The 20038-nt window shown below is 36.8% G+C and overlaps 1 protein-coding gene across 1 annotated transcript in view; it reads right to left on the reverse strand.

Annotated features, from left to right (window-relative positions):
- Window positions 1–7533: 7533 nt before the first annotated feature.
- LOC102144402 (ubiquitin carboxyl-terminal hydrolase 10-like) overlaps window positions 7534–20038 on the reverse strand; it is a 40515-nt gene continuing 28010 nt past the window's right edge. Inside the window, 3 exon segments of the mRNA XM_065541202.2 lie at window positions 7534–8753; window positions 8756–9145; window positions 9148–10689. Coding sequence (XP_065397274.1) covers window positions 8191–8753; window positions 8756–9145; window positions 9148–10689 — 2495 coding nt within the window. The 3' untranslated portion in view covers window positions 7534–8190.

Below are 20038 nucleotides of genomic sequence, written 5' to 3' on the forward strand. Positions count from 1 at the left end.
CTCTCTGCAAATGCTGAGCTTCATTCATTATCATTACATCCAAAATAATTTCTGATATTCAGTAGATGCTAATGATTCTTATACAGATTTCTTTTTTAACTGATTGTATGTATCAACAATCTTTGTGCAAATACTACTTTTATTGGAAAATTTCTGTAGAAAATTAAAATGTGGAACTCAACTTTTAATTAAATGTTAACTTTCTTTTTGATTTATTGTCACTGAAATAGTTGATTGCAAAATAAAAGAACATTATCAAATAAGAAAATGAAAAGTTACAAATTTATACGATACAATAAATGGCAAAATCCCTGTAGCAAGAGCTTCCAGTCTACTCTATAGGTGTGATAGCCTCTATATCAAATATTTATACACACCTAACCTGTAATTCCCATAGATCCCCTGGTAGTTTCAGGCATCTTGCGAGCCTTGATAGGTCACATTGAAGCTGACTGGTATTCCAAGTTTCCCCTAGGATAACAGCATCTTATACTACTGCCATGGCCACCCCTAACCATAAGAGTGAGCTATCCTCTCCCCTCACTGCTCATGCTGGGCCCACTTTTATTCATCATGTGTCTTGCTTGCTAGTCATTAGTTATATAGCATTGGTAAAGATTGGCAAAGAAGTACAGGATATCACTGATTTCCTTTACAATTTGGACAGGTATCAATTGTGAGAACCCTGTTCAATACACTTGAGTCACACATGCCATTAGATGACACCGTGTTATAAGCTAAAAGTTCAAAATAGAGATCCAAAATCTAATCCAGTTATTTCAATGTAAATAACATTTCATTAAAAATTAAAATATCTGGAACACATCCCAAACGAGGTGGAAAGCTGGGAAACTAGGCATTTATTAGGATTGTTTTAAGAGTTGAATAAGTTTAAGAAGAATCAGGAAAAGCCCATATCTGCCATTCATTTGTGGAGAAACAGATAAGTAGACTAGTTGGACTTTCCTAACCAGATGTGGCCATCAAACAGATTATACGGAAAAAGCAGAGAATGAAAACAACCCAAGACTGACAAGGGTATGATGAGAACAGTGGAGAACTCCAGGGTCAAGAAAAGCAAAATTGGTAGAGACTCCATTGCTGACATAGCTCTTTCTGAAGTGCTCACAGAATGGGAATTTAAATGAAGTAGCCAAAAACCACTGGACTGAAAGAATTAGAATATCCTCCAAATATGTGCAAGAGCTGTCCTCCTCTGAAATAATTACAGAGGGTTTAAATGTTAAGTGAGACAAGGATCCATTTTTTTCTGAGACACCAGTCTGACTCAGTGAGATTCACACATATTGTGACCCAGGTCCTTACTGAATATTCCACGCGTGTATCTCACATAATCCTTAAAAAGCTTAGCCTATGATAATGCCTTTTCACTGATGTTGTATTTTGCTTCCTTGGTAACTTCGAAATGCTGCCACATTCCTGCTATTTTACCTTCTGCACACTATGGGTGATTTGATGAGAGCGCATAACCAATTGCATTGAAACTGGTAAAAGGGAAAGCCTGGAGTTGGAAGCTGTGACTTCCTCCTTGTCCATATTGAGCACATGAAGGCTCTGTCTGCAGTGAATCCTGTAGTCCAGTCGTGTCTAAAGAGCTTTCACTTTCCACACACAGGGCCACAGATATTTCGGGTCCTTCTCACTTTGGTAAGCCCTGCATTGTCATTCTAAATTTCAGAATGTCAGAAACGTGTGTCCAACCTGCACTCAGGTAGAGCCATTACAGACCAAATAGTTGAACCTCGTCTGTCTATACAGGTGATCTGGTCAGCATAACACGTCTAGATGCTGCTCCACAGTGAGCAAAAGTTAACTATAAAAGCGGAGGGTCTCTGGGTGTTTTGGATACCCCACTGTCTTTCACATTGAGAGAAAAAAATACTTTCACCATGTTTTCAAGTTATAAGTTAAGTTAGGGTCTTATTTTCAGTAGTACTTTACTGTGGGCTACAGGGTAAATCCAGAGAGTTAAACATATTTTCCCAGTGTTGTAAACCATCTGTTCTGATTCTTATCCTTCCAATCTGCAAAGATATGTATTAAGTCTAAATATTTGGGACAGAGAGTTAGAGCTGGGAAAATTTGTAACTAATGACTTATTTCTGCTCTGTTTATGATACCATTTGCTGCCTTTGACTATTGGTTAAATAGTTTTAGTTCTCTTTGTATTTTACTGTGTAGAATTATATATCATTATTTGTTTACATTCATGATACCTTCTTGTTCAAAGGCAACTCCTATGTTGGTAAATTTGGAATAAACTGGCAACTTTAGTTTGTAATAGGGCCTGATACTTAGGTAACATAAGTAAAGTAGATAAACGTTTAGATGATTTTGTTGAGGCAAGTAATGTCTCTAGCAATGAAAGAAGTGAGTATATTTACAGCTGTATCTATCTGTCTATCTATCTATGTAATTTGTAATCATCTATCAATTAGGAAGAAGGAGAAGCAAGAAGAGGAGGATGAAGAGAATGAGGAAGAAAAGGAGAAGGAGGAGGAGAAAAGGTTAAACAAGCAAATGCAAGAAATCCTCATAATATTTGAAGTAACAGAAAGTTGAGTATCAAAACAGTATGTTACAGAAACAACGGGACATGAAACAGTAATATTCTGAGTTAGGTGAAGAAGAATTAAATTAAAAAAAAAATAGGCCAGGCACAGTGGCTCACACCTGTAATCCCAGCACTTTGGGAGGCCAAGGCGGGTGGATTACCTGAGATCAGGAGTTCGAGACCAGCCTGGCTAACATGGTGAAATCCCGTCTCTACTAAAAATATAAAAAAATGAACTGGGTGTGGTGATACATGCCTGTAATCCCAGCTACTCAGGAGGCTGTTGTGGGAAGTCAGGAACCCCAAACAGAGGGACCAGCTGAAGTTGCGGCAGAAGAAAATAAATTGTGAAGATTTCATGGACATTTATTAGTTCCTCAAACTAATACTTTCATAATTTCTTACACTGGTCTTTATTGCAATCTCTAAACATAAATTGTGACGATTTCATGGACACTTATCACTTCCCCAATCGATACCCTTGTGATTTCCTATGGCTGTCTTTAATCTCTTAATCCCATCATCTTCATAAGCTGAGGAGGATGTATGTTGCCTCAGGACCCTATGATGATTGTGTTAACTGCACAAATTGTTTTGTAGAGCATGTGTGTTTGAACAATATGAAATGTGGGCACCTTGAAAAAAGAACAGGATAACAGCAATGTTCAGGGAACAAGGGAAATAGCCTTGAATTCTGACTGCTGGTGAGCCGGTGGAACAGAGCCATATTTTTCTTCTTTCATAAGCAAATAGGAGAAATATCGCTGAATTATTTTTTTCAGCCATGAACATCCCTGAGAAAGAGAATGCACCCCTGAGGGTAGGCCTATGAACAGCCCCCTTGGAGGCGGCCGTCTTTTATGGTCGAAGCTGAAGGGATGAAATAAGCCCCGGTCTCCTGTAGCTCTCCCAGGCTTTTAGGATGAGGAAATTCCCACCTAACAAATTTTGGTCAAACAGGTTGTCTGCTCTCAAACCCTGTCTCCTGATAAGATGTTATCAATGACAATGCATGCCTGAAGCTTCATTAGCAATTTTAATTTCACCCCATCCTGCAGTCCTGTGATCTTGCCCTGCCTCCATTTGCTTTGTGATATTTTATTACTTTATGAAGGATGTGATCTCTGTGACCCACACCCTATTCTTACACTCCCTCCCCTTTTGAAAACCACTAATATAATCTTGCTGATTTTACGGCTCAGGGAGCATCATGGAAACCGCCAACATGTGATGTGTCCCCTGAACACCTAGCTTTAAAATTTCTCTCTCGTACTCTTTCCCTTTTTTCATCAGACCAGCCAATGCTTCAGGAAATAGAAAGGAACCCATGTTAAATATCGGGGGTGAGGTTTCCCCTGATAGGAGGCTGAGGCGAGAGAATTGTTTGAGCCCGGGAGGTGGAGTTTGCAGTGAACTGAGATCCTGCCATTGCACTCCAGCCTGGCCAACAGAGCAAGACTCTGCCTCAAAAATAAATAAAATAAAATAAATAAATAAATACATAGAGTTTTGCCAGGAGTCAAGAGTTGATTTTCATCTTCACATATTAAATATAGTCACATGTTAAATATTGCAAGTACAAGGTATGCAATTTATGAAAGTAGCACTTGGCATGTAAAATTCACTAAAACCTAACATTAGTTTATTCATTTTTTCCTGTGGCTAATGGTCATCATTCATATTTCACTTATGGAATGACAGCATTAAAAATTTGCGGATTTTAATTTTCCAGTTTTTCCCCAACACTCCCTGTTAGTAGCCCTGACTACTATACTTCCTCAGAACTGTTATTAACATGCTTTCCACCAATGGTTCTCAAATGTCTTTTTCCACATGGATCAGTAAATTTATAACAAAAGAGGGTTTCTAATTTCTTATTGTATCAAGTAATAGTATTACAATAAAACATCACCATAATTTTCAAAAAGAATGTACTATTTTACCAAATTTAAAAAAGACATAAGCCTAGAATAACATTCTGAATAAATATAAAGAACAAATTTACAATATATATTAAAAGCAAGAAGGGAATATGTAAACTTGTTTGAAGTAGAAAAAGCAACATGTGCAATCTTAGTGTATATAAAACTTTTATGTCATATCTTAATTATACAGAGTATATTTAGTAAATGTTAACTTTCTTCCATAACTTTTATTTTTATAAAGTAATGTTAAAATGTTATAAAATGTTGCAATAGCATTGCTGTTAGTGAATCCTTTGTACCCTCACCAAACCCATTCCTCATTTTTGTAATCATTTTACTGAAATTGGGTAAAAATTCTCCCCTTTCATTTACACACACACATACACACACATATGCATACACACAGAGCACATATTCATAAAAAATATTTAGTGATTTTCTTGAGTGCTAAAAATCTTCATATAAATGTAATATCTGGAAATCTGTCTGGGGGAAGGTTGCCCAATGTATTATTTTCTTCAGATTTATCATTATTGATAGATGGAAATCAGGTTCACATAATTTTCTTATAGCTTTACATTATGTACCTTTTGACAGTTTACCCCTATATCCTCTTTTTAATAAGTATCTGGGGCTTTTACAATGTGCTTACAATGTGCTGTGTTTATACTGCACTGAAATCTTAGGTATATGTCCTCATCACAAGTATGAATGTTTGTATATAGAGGGGAAATTCCTGGACGGTTGACTATGTGCATTTTCAACCTCCTCGATAATGCAAAGTTTTCACCACAAGTAGATATGTCTTACATTCCCTAATACAGTGTATGGGAGTTTTCACTTGCCACTATCTTCATAAACTTCTATCATTGCCAGATTTTATATTATTTTTTGTTCCTATGATTTTTTGGTTTAATTTACAATAATTAATTATGTTACTAAATTGATTATATTATGAAATTTAATAGTGATTATGAAATTTAATTAAGATATTAAAATTAATATTAAACTCTAAAAGGTCATTTAAAAGTAGAATTTGGAAATTTGTAAAGAATTATAAATATTTCTCAATGTCAAATTTGGCTGTAGTGCTATAATCCCTTTAATTATTGCTGGAAAATGATAGAAAAATACATGAGTTGCCAAGTTTCACAAAAGCAAAGTTTTAGTTTTTTCTCCAGAATTAGATTGCTTTTATAGAATGTTTTGTAGGAATCACCATTTTAATGTTCCCATAAATGAGTAAGGTATTTCAATTTGCTTTTTAAAAAATTCAATCCTGTATTTTTTAATATAATTCTAGATTTTAAAAATATTTTAACATTTTAATATTAAAATAAAATTTAAATATTCTATTATTAAATTTTAATATGAAAATAAAATTTTAATTTCTGAAATGTTTTTAATATTTTTAATATTTAATATTAATCCTATATTTTTTAACTCAATCTTTTAAAGTCTTATAACTGTTTTTCTATCTTCATGTACCTTTAAGTTTTATTCCCAGGCATCTTATATACCTTATTGATACATTAATGTAATTTATTTAAAAAGTATTTTAATTAATTGTTGCTAATGAGTTGAGCCAATTTTTTTTTTTTTTTTTTTTTTTTTTTTTTTTGTGGAACAAGTAGTCCTAAATTTATTTTATTAGTTTCAATTGTTATTTGTAGATCTTAAGGAAAGGGATATTTATAAAGCCTTCAAATGACAATTTGTTTCTTCCTTTCTGGTCTCATGCACAGTTTTGTGGTAGAACGGGGGAAATTTTGTGAATATTCTAACTTATTTACTTGGCATTGCTTCTGACAGCCTCCTTTTTCTTTCTTTAAGGAGATTTCTTCCTTTTAGATTATATATTTCACAGTTTTTTCAGGAACAGTTACTTGTCTATTGGAAGAAAAATGTCTGAGTAGTTGTTTACCTGAATATTATCTTTTATTTGTCCTACCTCATGAAAGAGAATTAGTGAGCAGATGATGGAGAATCCTCAGTAGTTAGTCACTCTTTCTAAAGGACTTGGTAGTATTCCTCTGGCATTTATTTGACTGTTTGCTTATGTGTGCTTAATCTGCTTTTAATGCTGCTGTTTGTTTAACTTTTGAAGCCCATCCACCTTGTCTTTTTGTTCACGTATAAGATTTTTTTTCTTCGTTTTCCTGTTCTTGAATCTTTTCTCTGAGAATTCCTTTTATTTATCCAGTTTAGGCATTTGGTGTATTTCCTCAACTTGATGATCATGCCATTCATCAAGTCTGAAAAAATGTACCCTGTTTTTCTCTTTGAATTTCGTCTCTCTCTACTTAATTTCCAGACTTCCCATTAAACATGTCAGAGCTTCTCATTCTGTTCCCCATTTCTCTTGTATTTCCTTCATTTTTTTCATATCTTTATTTCTTTGTGCTACCTTCTAACTTTTTTATTCTCATATTTATTGTTCACTTTACAGCCTCGTTAACATTAACAGAATTATAACTTAACCTTATTGGTTTAGTTTATTTCCTTGTATTTCCATCTTGTATTAATAGCTTCAGGGACACAACATGGGAATAGTAAAAATTCCTTTTGCATACCACACTCTTGTTATTGAAATATGGTTGGTTTGCTTTGTTTTTTTTTTTTTTTAATTTAAATTTTGATGCAGTGAACTCATACAAACCTAAAATCTAAACATGAAGTAGGTCCATGAAAATATTCTCTTTGAACGAACCACAGCATGCATACCAGCAACGTGATCTCTTGCTTATCACTCCTCTGGTGTCACCTTACTCTTATTTTCTCCTCATACCTCTTAATTCCTTTGTTTCACTGTCTCTGAGGTTCTTTCTTTTCTTTCTTTTTTTTTTTAAATTTTAACCAACTTTGTGATTTTTATTGATGGGCGACAACTTTATACTCCTAGATATCACTAAACTGTGTGCAATTAGGGATACAGCATTAGAGAAGAGCAGACAGCAGAATTAAACAGAGCAGATTGAAGGAGAGATCTTCATTATTTGCCCATTTTTCGTTATGTGTACACAGAAGCATGAGTGCGATTTGAAATCTTTTAATGACAATAAAGTTACAATCAACCATCTATGTAGACTAACATTTTAACTCCAAATATTTGATCTGCAATGTGTATGTAAGCAGTTTCCACACAATTATTAAAATTTTTCCTGTTAGGAACCAGCAACTTATTTTTTATGTTTATTTTTCTTTTGAAGTAAGAACTAGTTCTTCTTTGATAACTGGCTCATTTTTATCATTTAACAAAAACTAAAGGGTAGGGAAGAAAAGTGTGATGGATTTAAAAATTTCTTTTTTAAGGAAAGAGAAAATTCATTTTCACAAATTTACAAGTGTTGTTGCTGGTGCAGGATTTATTCTACTAAGCAATGAGACTGGGGATCAAATCCACTTTCTTATCTAAGGAATCAGCATTATTTCAGAAATACGGGTTTTTATGGATTTTCTAAAATCAAGCGACAGACAGTCTGTTTCAACCAAAAGATTTTGATTTGGAAGTTAGAGTCAACAGAAACTATGTTGTGCACGAACCTCAAGGCATCTCCTTTTCATTCTAGCCCATTCTTGCAAAGGGAGGAAGAGTTTCTCTCTAAAGAGCCACTGAAGAGAGGCGGGAAGTGAGTGTGAGGTGGTGTCCTACGAAGCGGGCACTGGGCGCACACACAGCGCACAGAGGGTTTACACCAGGTCCACTCGGCGGTAATACAGCAGGTAGGCTGTGCGTTCAGCAGTTGGTTTCACCACCTGGTACTGGTTGATCACCTTGACTGTCTGGTCATCAATGCGCAGCCAGCCATTCAGACCGATCTGGAAGGGGTCTGTAGTGGATTGGCCGCCCGTCGCACTGTTGCCGTGATGGTAGACCACTGCAACGAGCCAATAGGTTCTGTGGCATTTAAAATTCTTATTTTTAACCCGTGGAGAAAGCAGTTCTTTACTAATTTCCAAGTCCACAGGATATTCAATATTTTTGATAAGCTTCTGGCACCCACCAGTCTTCTCATAAACGAATCGTTTCAGGTGTAGCACAAGGAGAGGAGGGAGTTTTTCCAGAGTCACTCTTCGACTTATCTCAACCTCTTGTTTGGTTTTTGTGGTATAACCTTGGACAGATTCTCTTGCCACCAAGCTCTCCAGTGCATCCTGGGGTGTGCGTATCTTGTTACACTGGATATCCTACTGCAATGTGAAAAATGGCTGCAAAGTGGCAGATTCTTTTGAACTCTGCTGGTAAACCACAGACCAAAAATGCCGGTGATTGGAGTCTGAACAAACTCCGCCTGGCGGGTGACGGAAGTCTTGTTCCGGGGGTCCGCTTGCTCCCATTCATCCTCGCTTTCTTCACCTTGTTCTTCCTGCTCTTCTTCATTAATAGAGTGGTTTTGGGGGCCATTGGAAATCGTAAGTTTTTCATTATTTGGTAGGAGAAGCTTCTTTAGGTTCAACATTTCCTCATGAAGTCCATTTAGGATGAAGCCTAAGTATTCCTCAGCATCGTCTTGTCGACCCTTTTCAGGCAGGCTTGACTTGTTAACTGTCAGGAGTCTGTAAATATATGTGGGCTCAAAGGCAGCTCCAGGGTGAATGCCCCTTACGATTTTATCTCCAAGAGCTTGTCGGGGTTTTGGAGGTATGGCATATTTGTAAACTCATTCATTAGCCGAACAAAGCTGTCTATCATGGGTGTTGACGTACAAGGCCTTTGCACTTTGGAATACAGAGGAATGAACTTCACCAGGTGGTACATCGGTGGGCAAGCAACCAGTGCCTGCAGTGTAGCATTAATGTAGCACCAGTTCCCTTTACTGATCAGCTCGCGGGGTTGCAACGACACTGGTTTATGGATTAGGGTTGCATTCTCCAGTCACTCTGCAATCTTTATGGCTACAGGATCCTCTGAAACTGGAACAAGCCCTTCTTTGACTTCAACCTGCTTTACAGAAACCAGGAGAGATACGGCGGGAGGGGAATACTTAGTTTCCACATAGGCCACCGGCGAGGAGGAAGAGGGCTTAGAATCATGAAAGAGACTGGCCCAGGACTTGGGCTGGGTGACAGGAAGGGTGCCTGATGCAGAGCCCGTGCCGTCAGCCGGAGGTGATGCACTCTCGGGTTTGGTTGGGTCCAAGTCTATGCTTTCCGTGGTGTGCAACTCCACCCCGTTGGTAGCTGTGCCCTCACCCGAGGATTCAAGTATTTGCCCATTAGCAACTCCGAGGTTTTCAGTAGTATCGGTACCAACGCAGGGCTGAGCCCAAACTGTCCTTGACAGGGGGTCTCTGCCAGCCTCTGCAGAGAAGCAGGACTGGCCAAAATTAGCCCTGGGGACCCCCTCCGGCTACCCTGCAGTCCTGGTGTCACTGCCGAGTGCTCCGGGGAAAGGATTGTCAGGCACAGTGTCACTGACAGAATCCGTGGAGTTCTGGGGGCTGTTACAAGTCCTGGGAGTAACGGACGGGGGCATGTCACCCATAAATTCTGCATCCTCTGCACTGACACTGTTGGGGACTGCCAAACTGGCATGGCCATTGACCAGGGCTTTTGTGGAAATACTATCATCACCACCATCTTTCAAATAGCTGTAATATCCAGGTGGCCACCTTTTCTTCTTTTTACGCTCCCTTTGTCCGAGACCACCTGAGACACCATCATTTTCCAAAACTTCCGCCTCCACATTAGAACTTCCATCCAAAGCGAGGGCAGAGCCTGGGTACTGGCAGTCGATGGAGCCATAGTTTGCTTCTTTAGTGATACCATCAGGGGTTGTTTTGGAAGTTGTACAATCGAGAATGAATTCAGGGGCCTGAGGGTTCAGTGTGCTGGAAATACTGTAGCTAGGGGTTCTCGGCAACGTGTCACTGGATTCAATGACTTCATTGACACCAAACTCAATTCTCTGATATTCTTGTCCATCAAGTAATTTATCCACAGCCTGTGTGCCACACAGAACTGTTCCACTGTACGGAGGAAGCTCAACTGAAGATCGAGGAGTCACAAAGAACTGACTGAATTCATCAGGGCTAAAATCTCCACAAATATACTGCGGGCTGTGGAGGGCCGTGGCTGCGCGTTTCAATGGGACTCGTCGCTCCTCCGCCTGGTCCCGCTGCTTCCCCCGCCGCCGCCATCTTCTCGCCCGCACATGCACCGCCTCTGAGGTTTCTCCAGTGAACAAAGCTGTTTTTAATTATGAGACAGCAAAATATATTGAGCTTTGTTTTTGTTGCAAATAATTTTTGTATCACAGTTGTGAATTGTTTTTAATTTATTTGTTTTTCTGATTAAACTCTCATGCCCTGGGAGTTTAGGAGAGATTCAATGTAATATTTCTGTTTTTATTTTTGTTACTGTTTGAGACGAAGTCTGGCTCTGTCACCCAGGTTGGAGTACAGTGGCACGATCGCGGCTCACCGCAGCCTCCTCTTTTCGGGTTCAAGCAATTCTTCTGCTTCAGCCTCCGGAGTAGCTGGGATTACAGGTGCCCTCCACCACGCCAGAATAATTTTTTGTATTTTTTACTGGAGACAAGGTTTCACCATTTTGGCCAGGCTGGTCTCAAGCTCATGATCTCAGGTGTTCTGCCATCCTTGGCCTCCCAAAGTGCTGAGATTACAGGCATAAGCCACCGTGCCTGGCCTCAATGTAATATTTCTTTCCCCCTCTTACAATTAAATAGTTTATCCCTTTCCCAAAGCCAGATACACAGATACGCAAATACACATTCCCCATTTAAAAATGTACTTCTATGGGATTCACTTTCCTAAATTCTACTTTCCTTTTGCTACTCATCATTTAGACTTGTGAAAAGTCAACTACTTTTCTCTCTCGTTTTACCTTCACTGTGCCTTTAGGAAAAATACGAAAATATCCCATGAGGGGAACTAAAATCCTTACCTCAAGTTTCCTCATTTAACTTCAGGTTAAAATCTTTGCTCCTAGCAAGAGACATTGCAGTTTATACCAGGATTGAATACTTGCCAACTCAATCAAGTATCTATATTGTTCTACAATGTGGAGTTATACCCAAATAGATATAATGCTAAAATTTTTCTAAATCTTGAGTTTCTAAGGGCAGGTTTTATATAATTCATATTGAATATCCTTATGTCATAGATAAAGGTAAGTAGGTAGTGTCCTCTGTCAGATATCACAACATTTTTAATAAAATGAGATTTATAACAATGAGTATAAATATATATATATATTTTTTTAAAAGGTTTTAGAAGCATAAGAACTTTTATCTCTCAGAGAAACTCTAAAAATGAAATCGTGGTATTCCAAGAAAATAACCAACTGTACATTATCAGATTTTTTACTGTTAAACATAATTGGTTGTCTCATATTCTGATTTTAGAAAACATATATTTTTACTGACATTAAATATACTCTGGGGAAGGGTTAGAGTGCAAATCATCAAGATCTAGGACATTCAAAATTATAGAAATTTCTATTCTTATCTGGAAGCATGCCTTTAACTGAGTTGAATTTAAACGCACATACACACACACACAATCTTAAATATATCAGTCTTATTTTTAGTCTGTGGGATAGATATGCAAGGAGGTCGTGTTTGGATTAGAATCCCAGAATTTGCATTGAAAAACAACATGTTTTGCACCTGCATGCTCCCCTAGAGTAATTTAATGTTACAATTTCTGACAAGATAATTCCATCTTCACTGTAGTTGACTTTGCAGTAAGCTGTAGAGAGAAAATAAACGTGAACATACATTGGGGTAGGAAAAAATATATTTAACAAAAAGGAACTTAGCACATAAGCTACAAGACTCAAAATTGGAGAAGAATGACAAAAGGAGATACAGAATCCAAATCATAATTTTGTCTTTCTCTCCCTTCGAAAGACCTGTGCTGTGTGTATGCAGCTGTGTGTGCACAGTATGTCTGCATCGTGCACCCATCACTTAGCACTCTGCACAAAAAGTAACTTTGTTGTTGGAGGAATATTCTGCGGCAGCACATCAGCATTTTAGGACAAAAACAAAGGATGCCACAATCTTTTCTGGGAGCATTTGGGAACAGTGAAAAAAAATATAACATTTCTTGCTTCAAGCAAGCTGAAAGATAAAGGTTAAACTTTAGCTGTTGAAGTCCTGGAAGTAGATTCACAGGGAGGCACGTGGACTCACACTTCTACCCATATTCCTGTTCACCATTTGGGATCCATTTTATTTTTCTCTTATTTTTTTTACGACAATTTCAATGGAATCCCCAGTCCATGTAGGAAAGTATCCATCTGAAATCCTTCTCAAAATTGAACTCACATTTGGTTTCCCAACAGGAGATGAGGTTAGGTAACCTAGATGAGCAGTAGAATGATTTCTTTGTGGCTCTGGACTAACTCTTATTTTCCACTTTTAGAGAGAAAAGTATGACTTGTCACATCTTGCTACTCTGCTTTGTGATTTTTCTTTAATTAACCAATTTCTGAAGCAATGGTCATAAGTGGACAATTTGCAAGTAATTTTGAAATATTCTTTAAGTATGTTATACTATACTAAGCCTTACAGTTCTGAAAAGGAGACAAGTCAATTAAATAAGATTAGCTAGGTGAGAAAAATACTATGCTCAAATACTCAAACAATATTCCATCCTCAATATTATTTTTTCAAAGGTGTGCCAAAAAGCTGTGATTAAACTGGGTCAAATTCAGTGTCATTTGAAGACTCATGAGTGTACAGAATAGAAATTAATCTAATAACCTATGTTCAACCCCAGAGGAGAAAAGTTATCAAAGACTGAACAGTCTGAATACATTTTAGTCTCTCCCAAATTCAAAATTATATGACCCACCCTCCACCCTTCAAAGGACAATTTGTTGAGAAGTGGAAACATGCTATGGGTTTATATTTCAGTATATAACTCTTCTTAGAATCACGGAATCACAAGCTTTGATAAAATTCTTGTAATTATTTTATCCAACTCAATCAAAGTTTGAGTTTGAGTTACTTTTGCATCCGTATTCCTACAGTTCTAATTACAGGGCATTTCTAATTATTAGAATACTTATATTTTGAGAGCCAAGAGTCATGAGAAACAATAAATGGGTTTGACAGACTAAATTCTAACAACAAATAAAGAAAAAAAATCAGAAATTTTTGCAAAAACAAAGGTGTGGTCAGTAGAATAATGCCCCCCTCCTCTGACAACCCCTGCCATGCCCTCAGATTTCTGTCCAGATCCCCATAACCTGTGAATACTTTATGCTACATAGCAAATGAGACTTGAGATTGCTAATCAGGTAACCTTACCAAGAAGAGTATCCTAGCTTAGATTTTCTGGGTGGACCCAATGTGAAACAAGGGCTTTAAAAGTGGGAGAGGAAGGCAAGCAAAACAGAATGGGAGATATGAGGACAGGAGCAATGCCAGAGAGATGAGGTGTGGGAGATACTGAACCAGTATTGCTGATTTTGTGGGTGGAAAAATGGGCCACCAGCCAGCCAGTGTGGCAGCTTGTGGAAGTTGGTAGATGCAAGAAAAAAAAATTTTCCCTGAGAGCCTCCAGGAAGAAGCACAGCTCTACCAACACCTTGGTTTCAGCCCAGTGAGACCAATGTCTGCCATCTGACCCCCCAGAACTGTAAAATATTAAATGTGTCCTGCATTTTTATCAGTTTTATAAGTTTATATGCAAATATAGCCTATTTTTCAAGATGATGTACATCACTAGGTAAATTAAATTTGCTTGATGTATCCATATCTGCATCTATTATGTTAAACTGATGTCAAACTGAAGCAGCCTTCAGATTACAGGTCAAAGGGCCTGTCACTAGCAGGGCAAATGGTAAAAGGACACTAACTTACATGGGCTTCACATGGAGTTCATGTGTTTTTTCCTTTGAAGTACTTCATACTATGTTAGGGATAAGAGTAATGTTCTTCATTTTTCCTCCTGCATGAAACATCAATGCCTTTCAAGAACTGCTTTATTTTGATGGGATTAGAAAGGAACTATGCTGTGACTTTAATTTTCTCTAATTATTGACTACCTTAGTAGCTTTTAGCCAGGAAATTGTTATAGCAGCAAGAAACTAATACAAAAGAATTATAAAACACATCATGGTACAATATGATGCCTTGAACAATGATTAATAGAAATAAAGAGAGAAAATTTTATTTGTCTCCTGTGGCAGGGTCCTTCCTCTCAGGATGGGTCAAGATCCATGATTCGGACTCATAGATATTAAAAGTAATCCCAGTACCCCACACGGTCCAGAATTGGACCTGGCCAACATGGTCTCTAAAATGTACATGAGTCCAGGCTTGGTTATAGTGCAAGGAAAAAAGGTATCGTCACAGCCTGGCAAGGGAAGTTAACGTGGGAGATGGAAGACACGGTGGGTACACCAGTAGCCCTCTGAAAGATGGGAATTCAGACACACATTGTGGAAAATGATGGCCTAGAAATAGAGGATCACATGCACTGCTTAAAGAAATCTCACAAAAGATGAAGTAACATAAATATTACTTCTTGTGGAAAGGGTTTGAATGAAGTAAATAGAGAGCTGTGGAAGCAACTATCAGAAGAATCAAAAAGGAGCTGAGGGACTTGCCGCTGTGTGATGGAACACAGAGGGAAGGAGACAGCTGACTGCTGCTTTTATGCACATGCTTTCCCATAGGATTTGATATAGAAAAAAGTTTATACATTCATTTTATTAAAAGTCAATTTTTTTATAAATAAAATTCTGATTTATGCTTTTTGACAGAATTTTTTCGAGCCCAAAAGTGAATAAGGATGAATTTGAGTCTCTCTGATAGCACTTACTATTAGTTTTAGCTTACATAAAGTATTATTTATTTTCCAAAAATAGGGACAAATAATAGGACTGACATAAATCACAGATATGTATATATCAAGCTATTATTTCCATATTGTGGCCAAACAATTGATGAAGGCAAAAGTCAAATCACAACACTTTTCTAATTCCATCAAAATAAAGCTGCATTTGAAAGGTATAGATATTTCATGTAATAGGAAAAATGAAGAACTTTACTGTGATCCATGATCTAGTATGAAGTACTCCAAAGGAAAGACCACATGAATGCCATGTGAAGCCCACGTACGTTAATGCCTTGTTACCATTTGCCTTGCTAGTGACAGGCCCTTTGGCGTATGATCAGTAATATGGAGGCTGCTCCAAGGGGTTTGTCATCGTTTAACATGATACATATAGATACAGTTATAGATATACCATGCAAGTCTGATTTTCCTAGTAATGTAGATAATCCTGAAGAATAGGTTAAATTTGTACATAAACTTAGAGAACAGAAAAGAATAATATAACTTCAACTTTCCTTAGAGAGTAACAGGCCCTTGTAAATATTGATGACAAAGTATTGATGCTAATGAAGTCAACATACTATTCTATACTGTGGCAACATAAAAGTGAATTTTGAACAATCTTTCATTAGGATATGCAATCCATGTCCCATCTCCTTGACTCTGGGTAGGTGTGCGACTGCTTTGATTAATTGAGAGTGACAGAAGTGGTGCTCTGTGATTATGAGGATAACTGATAAAATATCCTATATCTTCTTCCTGCAACTCTGGGAATGTTTTCTCTGGAAGGATCCGGTTCACATGAAGCAAGTCCAGCAACTCTGACATTGCTGCTGTGGTTGCGAGTCCATGAGAAACCTCTTCTGTTTCACGCACACTCCTGGCTGAGCTCCAGCCTGCCAGGCAGCATCGTTTGGATACCAGATCAACAAGCCATTGTGGTTCAGCCCAGTTGAGCTTTCAGATTACTGTAGCCCCAGTCAATATCTGACTACAATTATGTGAGAGATCCTAAGCAAGAATTTTCCAGCTGAGCCTTTCATCACTGACAAAAATTTATCACTGAAAAAATTATGGACCAAGAAAAATGGCTATGTTGAGCTTGCTTTGTATAATTGGTGAAACAGTATTAATACCTAGAATATGAGTGTGCTTAGGAGTTTATTTATTTATACGTGTTGACATGGGTGAGAGAAGCAGAAGAACTCCAGGCAACCACACAACTTCACATTTTATTTCTTATTTATAGTATCACTTTTAAAAAAGTACCCTAGGTCTTCATTTTCCTCATTTCCCTATCTTCAAACAGGAGTTCATAATAATAAGCAACTCTCCAGATTTTTACAGTAATGAAATAGGATAGAACAAAATAAATCTCTTGGCCTTAGTGAAAGTCTAACACAGCCAGCCTCTATGGGAAGTTAATCAGGGCTCCTGAAACTTGCAGTTCTGGACCATGTGCTCACCAGATGCACAGAAGCTTCAGTGCTCTGCATTCAGAGAGGTGGAGAGAGGGAAGGCATTTTCCTTGGTATCCCTTCTCATTCTGAGGGCTTGTGATTTTACATTTTATTATGGTTATATGTCTTTGATTCTGCACTTGAAATCCTTGAAATAAGAAAGATATGAAAAATTTAAGGTTACCTATTATTATTTTTTCCTTTCATTAATACAGTAATTGAAAACGATTATAATTAAGAACAACTTTCTTCTTTACCAAGTAAGACAAAGTATCTCATTTAATAGATATGGGCAGTGCTTTATATAAACATTTACTGTGAGATTTTCCAACATAGATGAACAGTTAATGGTACTCTCTCCTGTGCAATCAAGAGTAATTATTCATTGCAACATGGCCTTCTGACATTTTCATTCAGAAAAAAATAGATAGGAAATTAGAATAGAAAAACTAAACTATAGTTATGAAATTACCCAGTAACAAAAACAAAGGGAAAATTCCAAGGAAAAGATAATCGTCATTTATTGAAAGAAATATTTTAATTTTAATGACTTTCTTTCATTGATACTTAAGAAAGCATCCATCTCAATTTGTTCTAAGATAGCTTTCGTGTGTGTGTGCTTTTTAGTTACTAGAAAATAGGTCAACTGTCAGTTCTTCTACGACTGTGTTTATAACGACACACAGGAACAGATTTTTTCTTTGCTTCCCCTATGATAAGATATAAAGTAAACCATGCATGGAAAGCACAGAAGTTACCCTCTAAAGAGCTTAAAGTATTAGCAAAACAGATTGTTTTTCCCAATGGCATGTTTCAACAAGCCAGGTACTTGCAAAATGTTGGTGTAAAGAACAGAAATTCACGTATATGTGCATTTGTGATGCTAAATACAAGCTTTTAAAATGTCTTGTAGATGACTCTTTATTAGTCAGAAGCACTCACTGGGACAGTAACGCAATGCACCCTCTCTCAGAGCCAGATGGTTTAAGCTCCTCTTGGAAAATGAAAGGGAGTGAAGGGAAAGTCACAGTGGGCAGAGCTTGATAAAACATAAACAACCTCATAAAGAAGCATAAACTTCTTCACAAAAGGTAATTGGGGCAATGCAGCGAAGGAAATGTCAACCTGGTGTGATTTTTATGATGCCAAAAATAGGATATTATAACATGCAATCAACTGACAATGACCTGATATTTTGGAAGGTTAAGCATCCATTTGGACAACAATTCACTCATCTGGTTTAAAATTTGATGATCTGTTTTGTTAAGAATTACATAAATTGCTAAATTGATATAGGCCTAGTCAGAAACTTATCTAAATTAGGTTAGCACCTGGTGTATTCAAAGTGGTTAAACCATCGGACCAAGTCCCTAGAGAAAGCGGACTCATCTTTCCAAATCCAATTCAGATGCCAGCTCCTCTGGGAAGCTTTCCTCCCCTCTACAAACAAAACACTTTTAGCAATTCCTTTGTGGCAATTAAATGCATGATACCTCTTATTTAATAATTATAACTTGTTTCCTCTATCTCAGAAGTACTTTCTTGTATAATCTCACTAACCATGCAGAATTCTATTTCTCAGAGTTTTTATTTTCTAATAGATTTCCCAGTCTCTCTGTAGCATGACCTCTATCACACAGCTTATTTTTTCTACTTTGAATATTCTCCAGCTAATATTATGTTGAACTTATTTTGCCAGTAGTTCATAACATGAAAGATTCAATGTATTTAAATGACTGATAAAAGTACATACACTCTTTCTTCCTTACATATTGTGACTGCAGCAAGAGAGAGCAGGGGAGAGCAGCTGAAGGAGTCAGATGGGTAGACAGCACACACAGCATGGTGGCTGCAGTGTGGAGGGACTGGGCGACCAGAGGACCACAGGAAAAGGGAGGTAGAGGACAGGCAGATAGGTAGATCAACAGATAGACAGAAAATAGATAATTCACAATTCATTCATAATTCATAACTAAATCATGGATCAGCTTACACATAGTCTGGAAGAAATATTCTTAATACAGACCATGGCCAAACAGAGTAAATTATGTTTTCTAAAAGATAATTGTTAACTTTGCTAACTATAACTCCCAGATCATTAATGTAAAAATGAAAACATGAGGAAATTTTCAAACAATGAAATAAAAACTGCATAATATAAGATCGGAAAAGTAACACCAAACATATTGCTCATGACAACAAGTGTCAGAGGGCTAATCTGAGAATAGGTCAAATTAGTTACTTACTCTTAAAGCAGATTCAAATAGTAAAAACAAAATAACAGTGTCAGGTAAAAAATGAAACATTGATGAAAGATATAACAGACGATTACAAAGAATATTACCATAGATATGAACATATTTTAAGCACAAATATACAGAGGCTTTAACCAGATAAAACAAGAAATGAGACAAAATAGTTATGAAAATATATAAACAGAGTGATCTATTTAAATGGATGGAGAGAAAGAGACAGAGGACAGTGAGGAAATTTAACATTTTTTTATATGGTTTCTTGCTTCGTTCAAATTCCAGTTCTTTAATCCCTGTATGACTGAGACAAGTTATTAAAATTCCTTTTGTCTTTTTTTTCTTCTATCAAGTAGAGTTGAAAATAACTTCTACTTTATAATTATAAATATTTTAAGGAATAAATGTGATAACTCATAAATTCTGGGTTAATATAAATCATAGCTCATATTGTTTAATAAATAATAGCTAGTCATGACTATATTTATACATATATAGAGAGAGAGAAAGAGAGAGCCATAAATGTGTTTGTGTGTGTGTGTATATAGGCACTGTTAATGCCCAAGTCATTCACAGTGTTTCTCTCTTGATACTGGGATTTGGATAATGTTTTTAAAATTATTTGTGTAAATCTTGAGAAAAAGTTTAAAAAACAAAGACGTATTCATTTATTTCCAATTTTTGCCATACAGGGATTATGGGGGAAACAATTAAAAATGACATACGTATAGAAAATTATTGAGAAAGTCAATTAATTTTGTTCCATGGTTAAAAAAAAAATGATAAGATTAGGTGGACTTCTATAGAACTTTGTACCTATATGAATTGCTATACTTTAAGCCCCAGTAAAATTTTCCACAGAACAGAAATCCTTTTTTTTTTTTTTTTTTTGGCTCACACTTGATAGGAGTTCATAACAGATGTGTCTGGGACTTCACTACTGTTCCCTGTTACATTTCAGAACTAATCATCCTTTGCATATATCTTAAGTTGAAAAGTCTGTAAAGGAAGTACA

This window comes from Macaca fascicularis, chromosome 3 (assembly GCF_037993035.2).
Source record: "Macaca fascicularis isolate 582-1 chromosome 3, T2T-MFA8v1.1".
In the NCBI taxonomy this organism is placed as follows: Eukaryota; Metazoa; Chordata; class Mammalia; order Primates; family Cercopithecidae; genus Macaca; species Macaca fascicularis.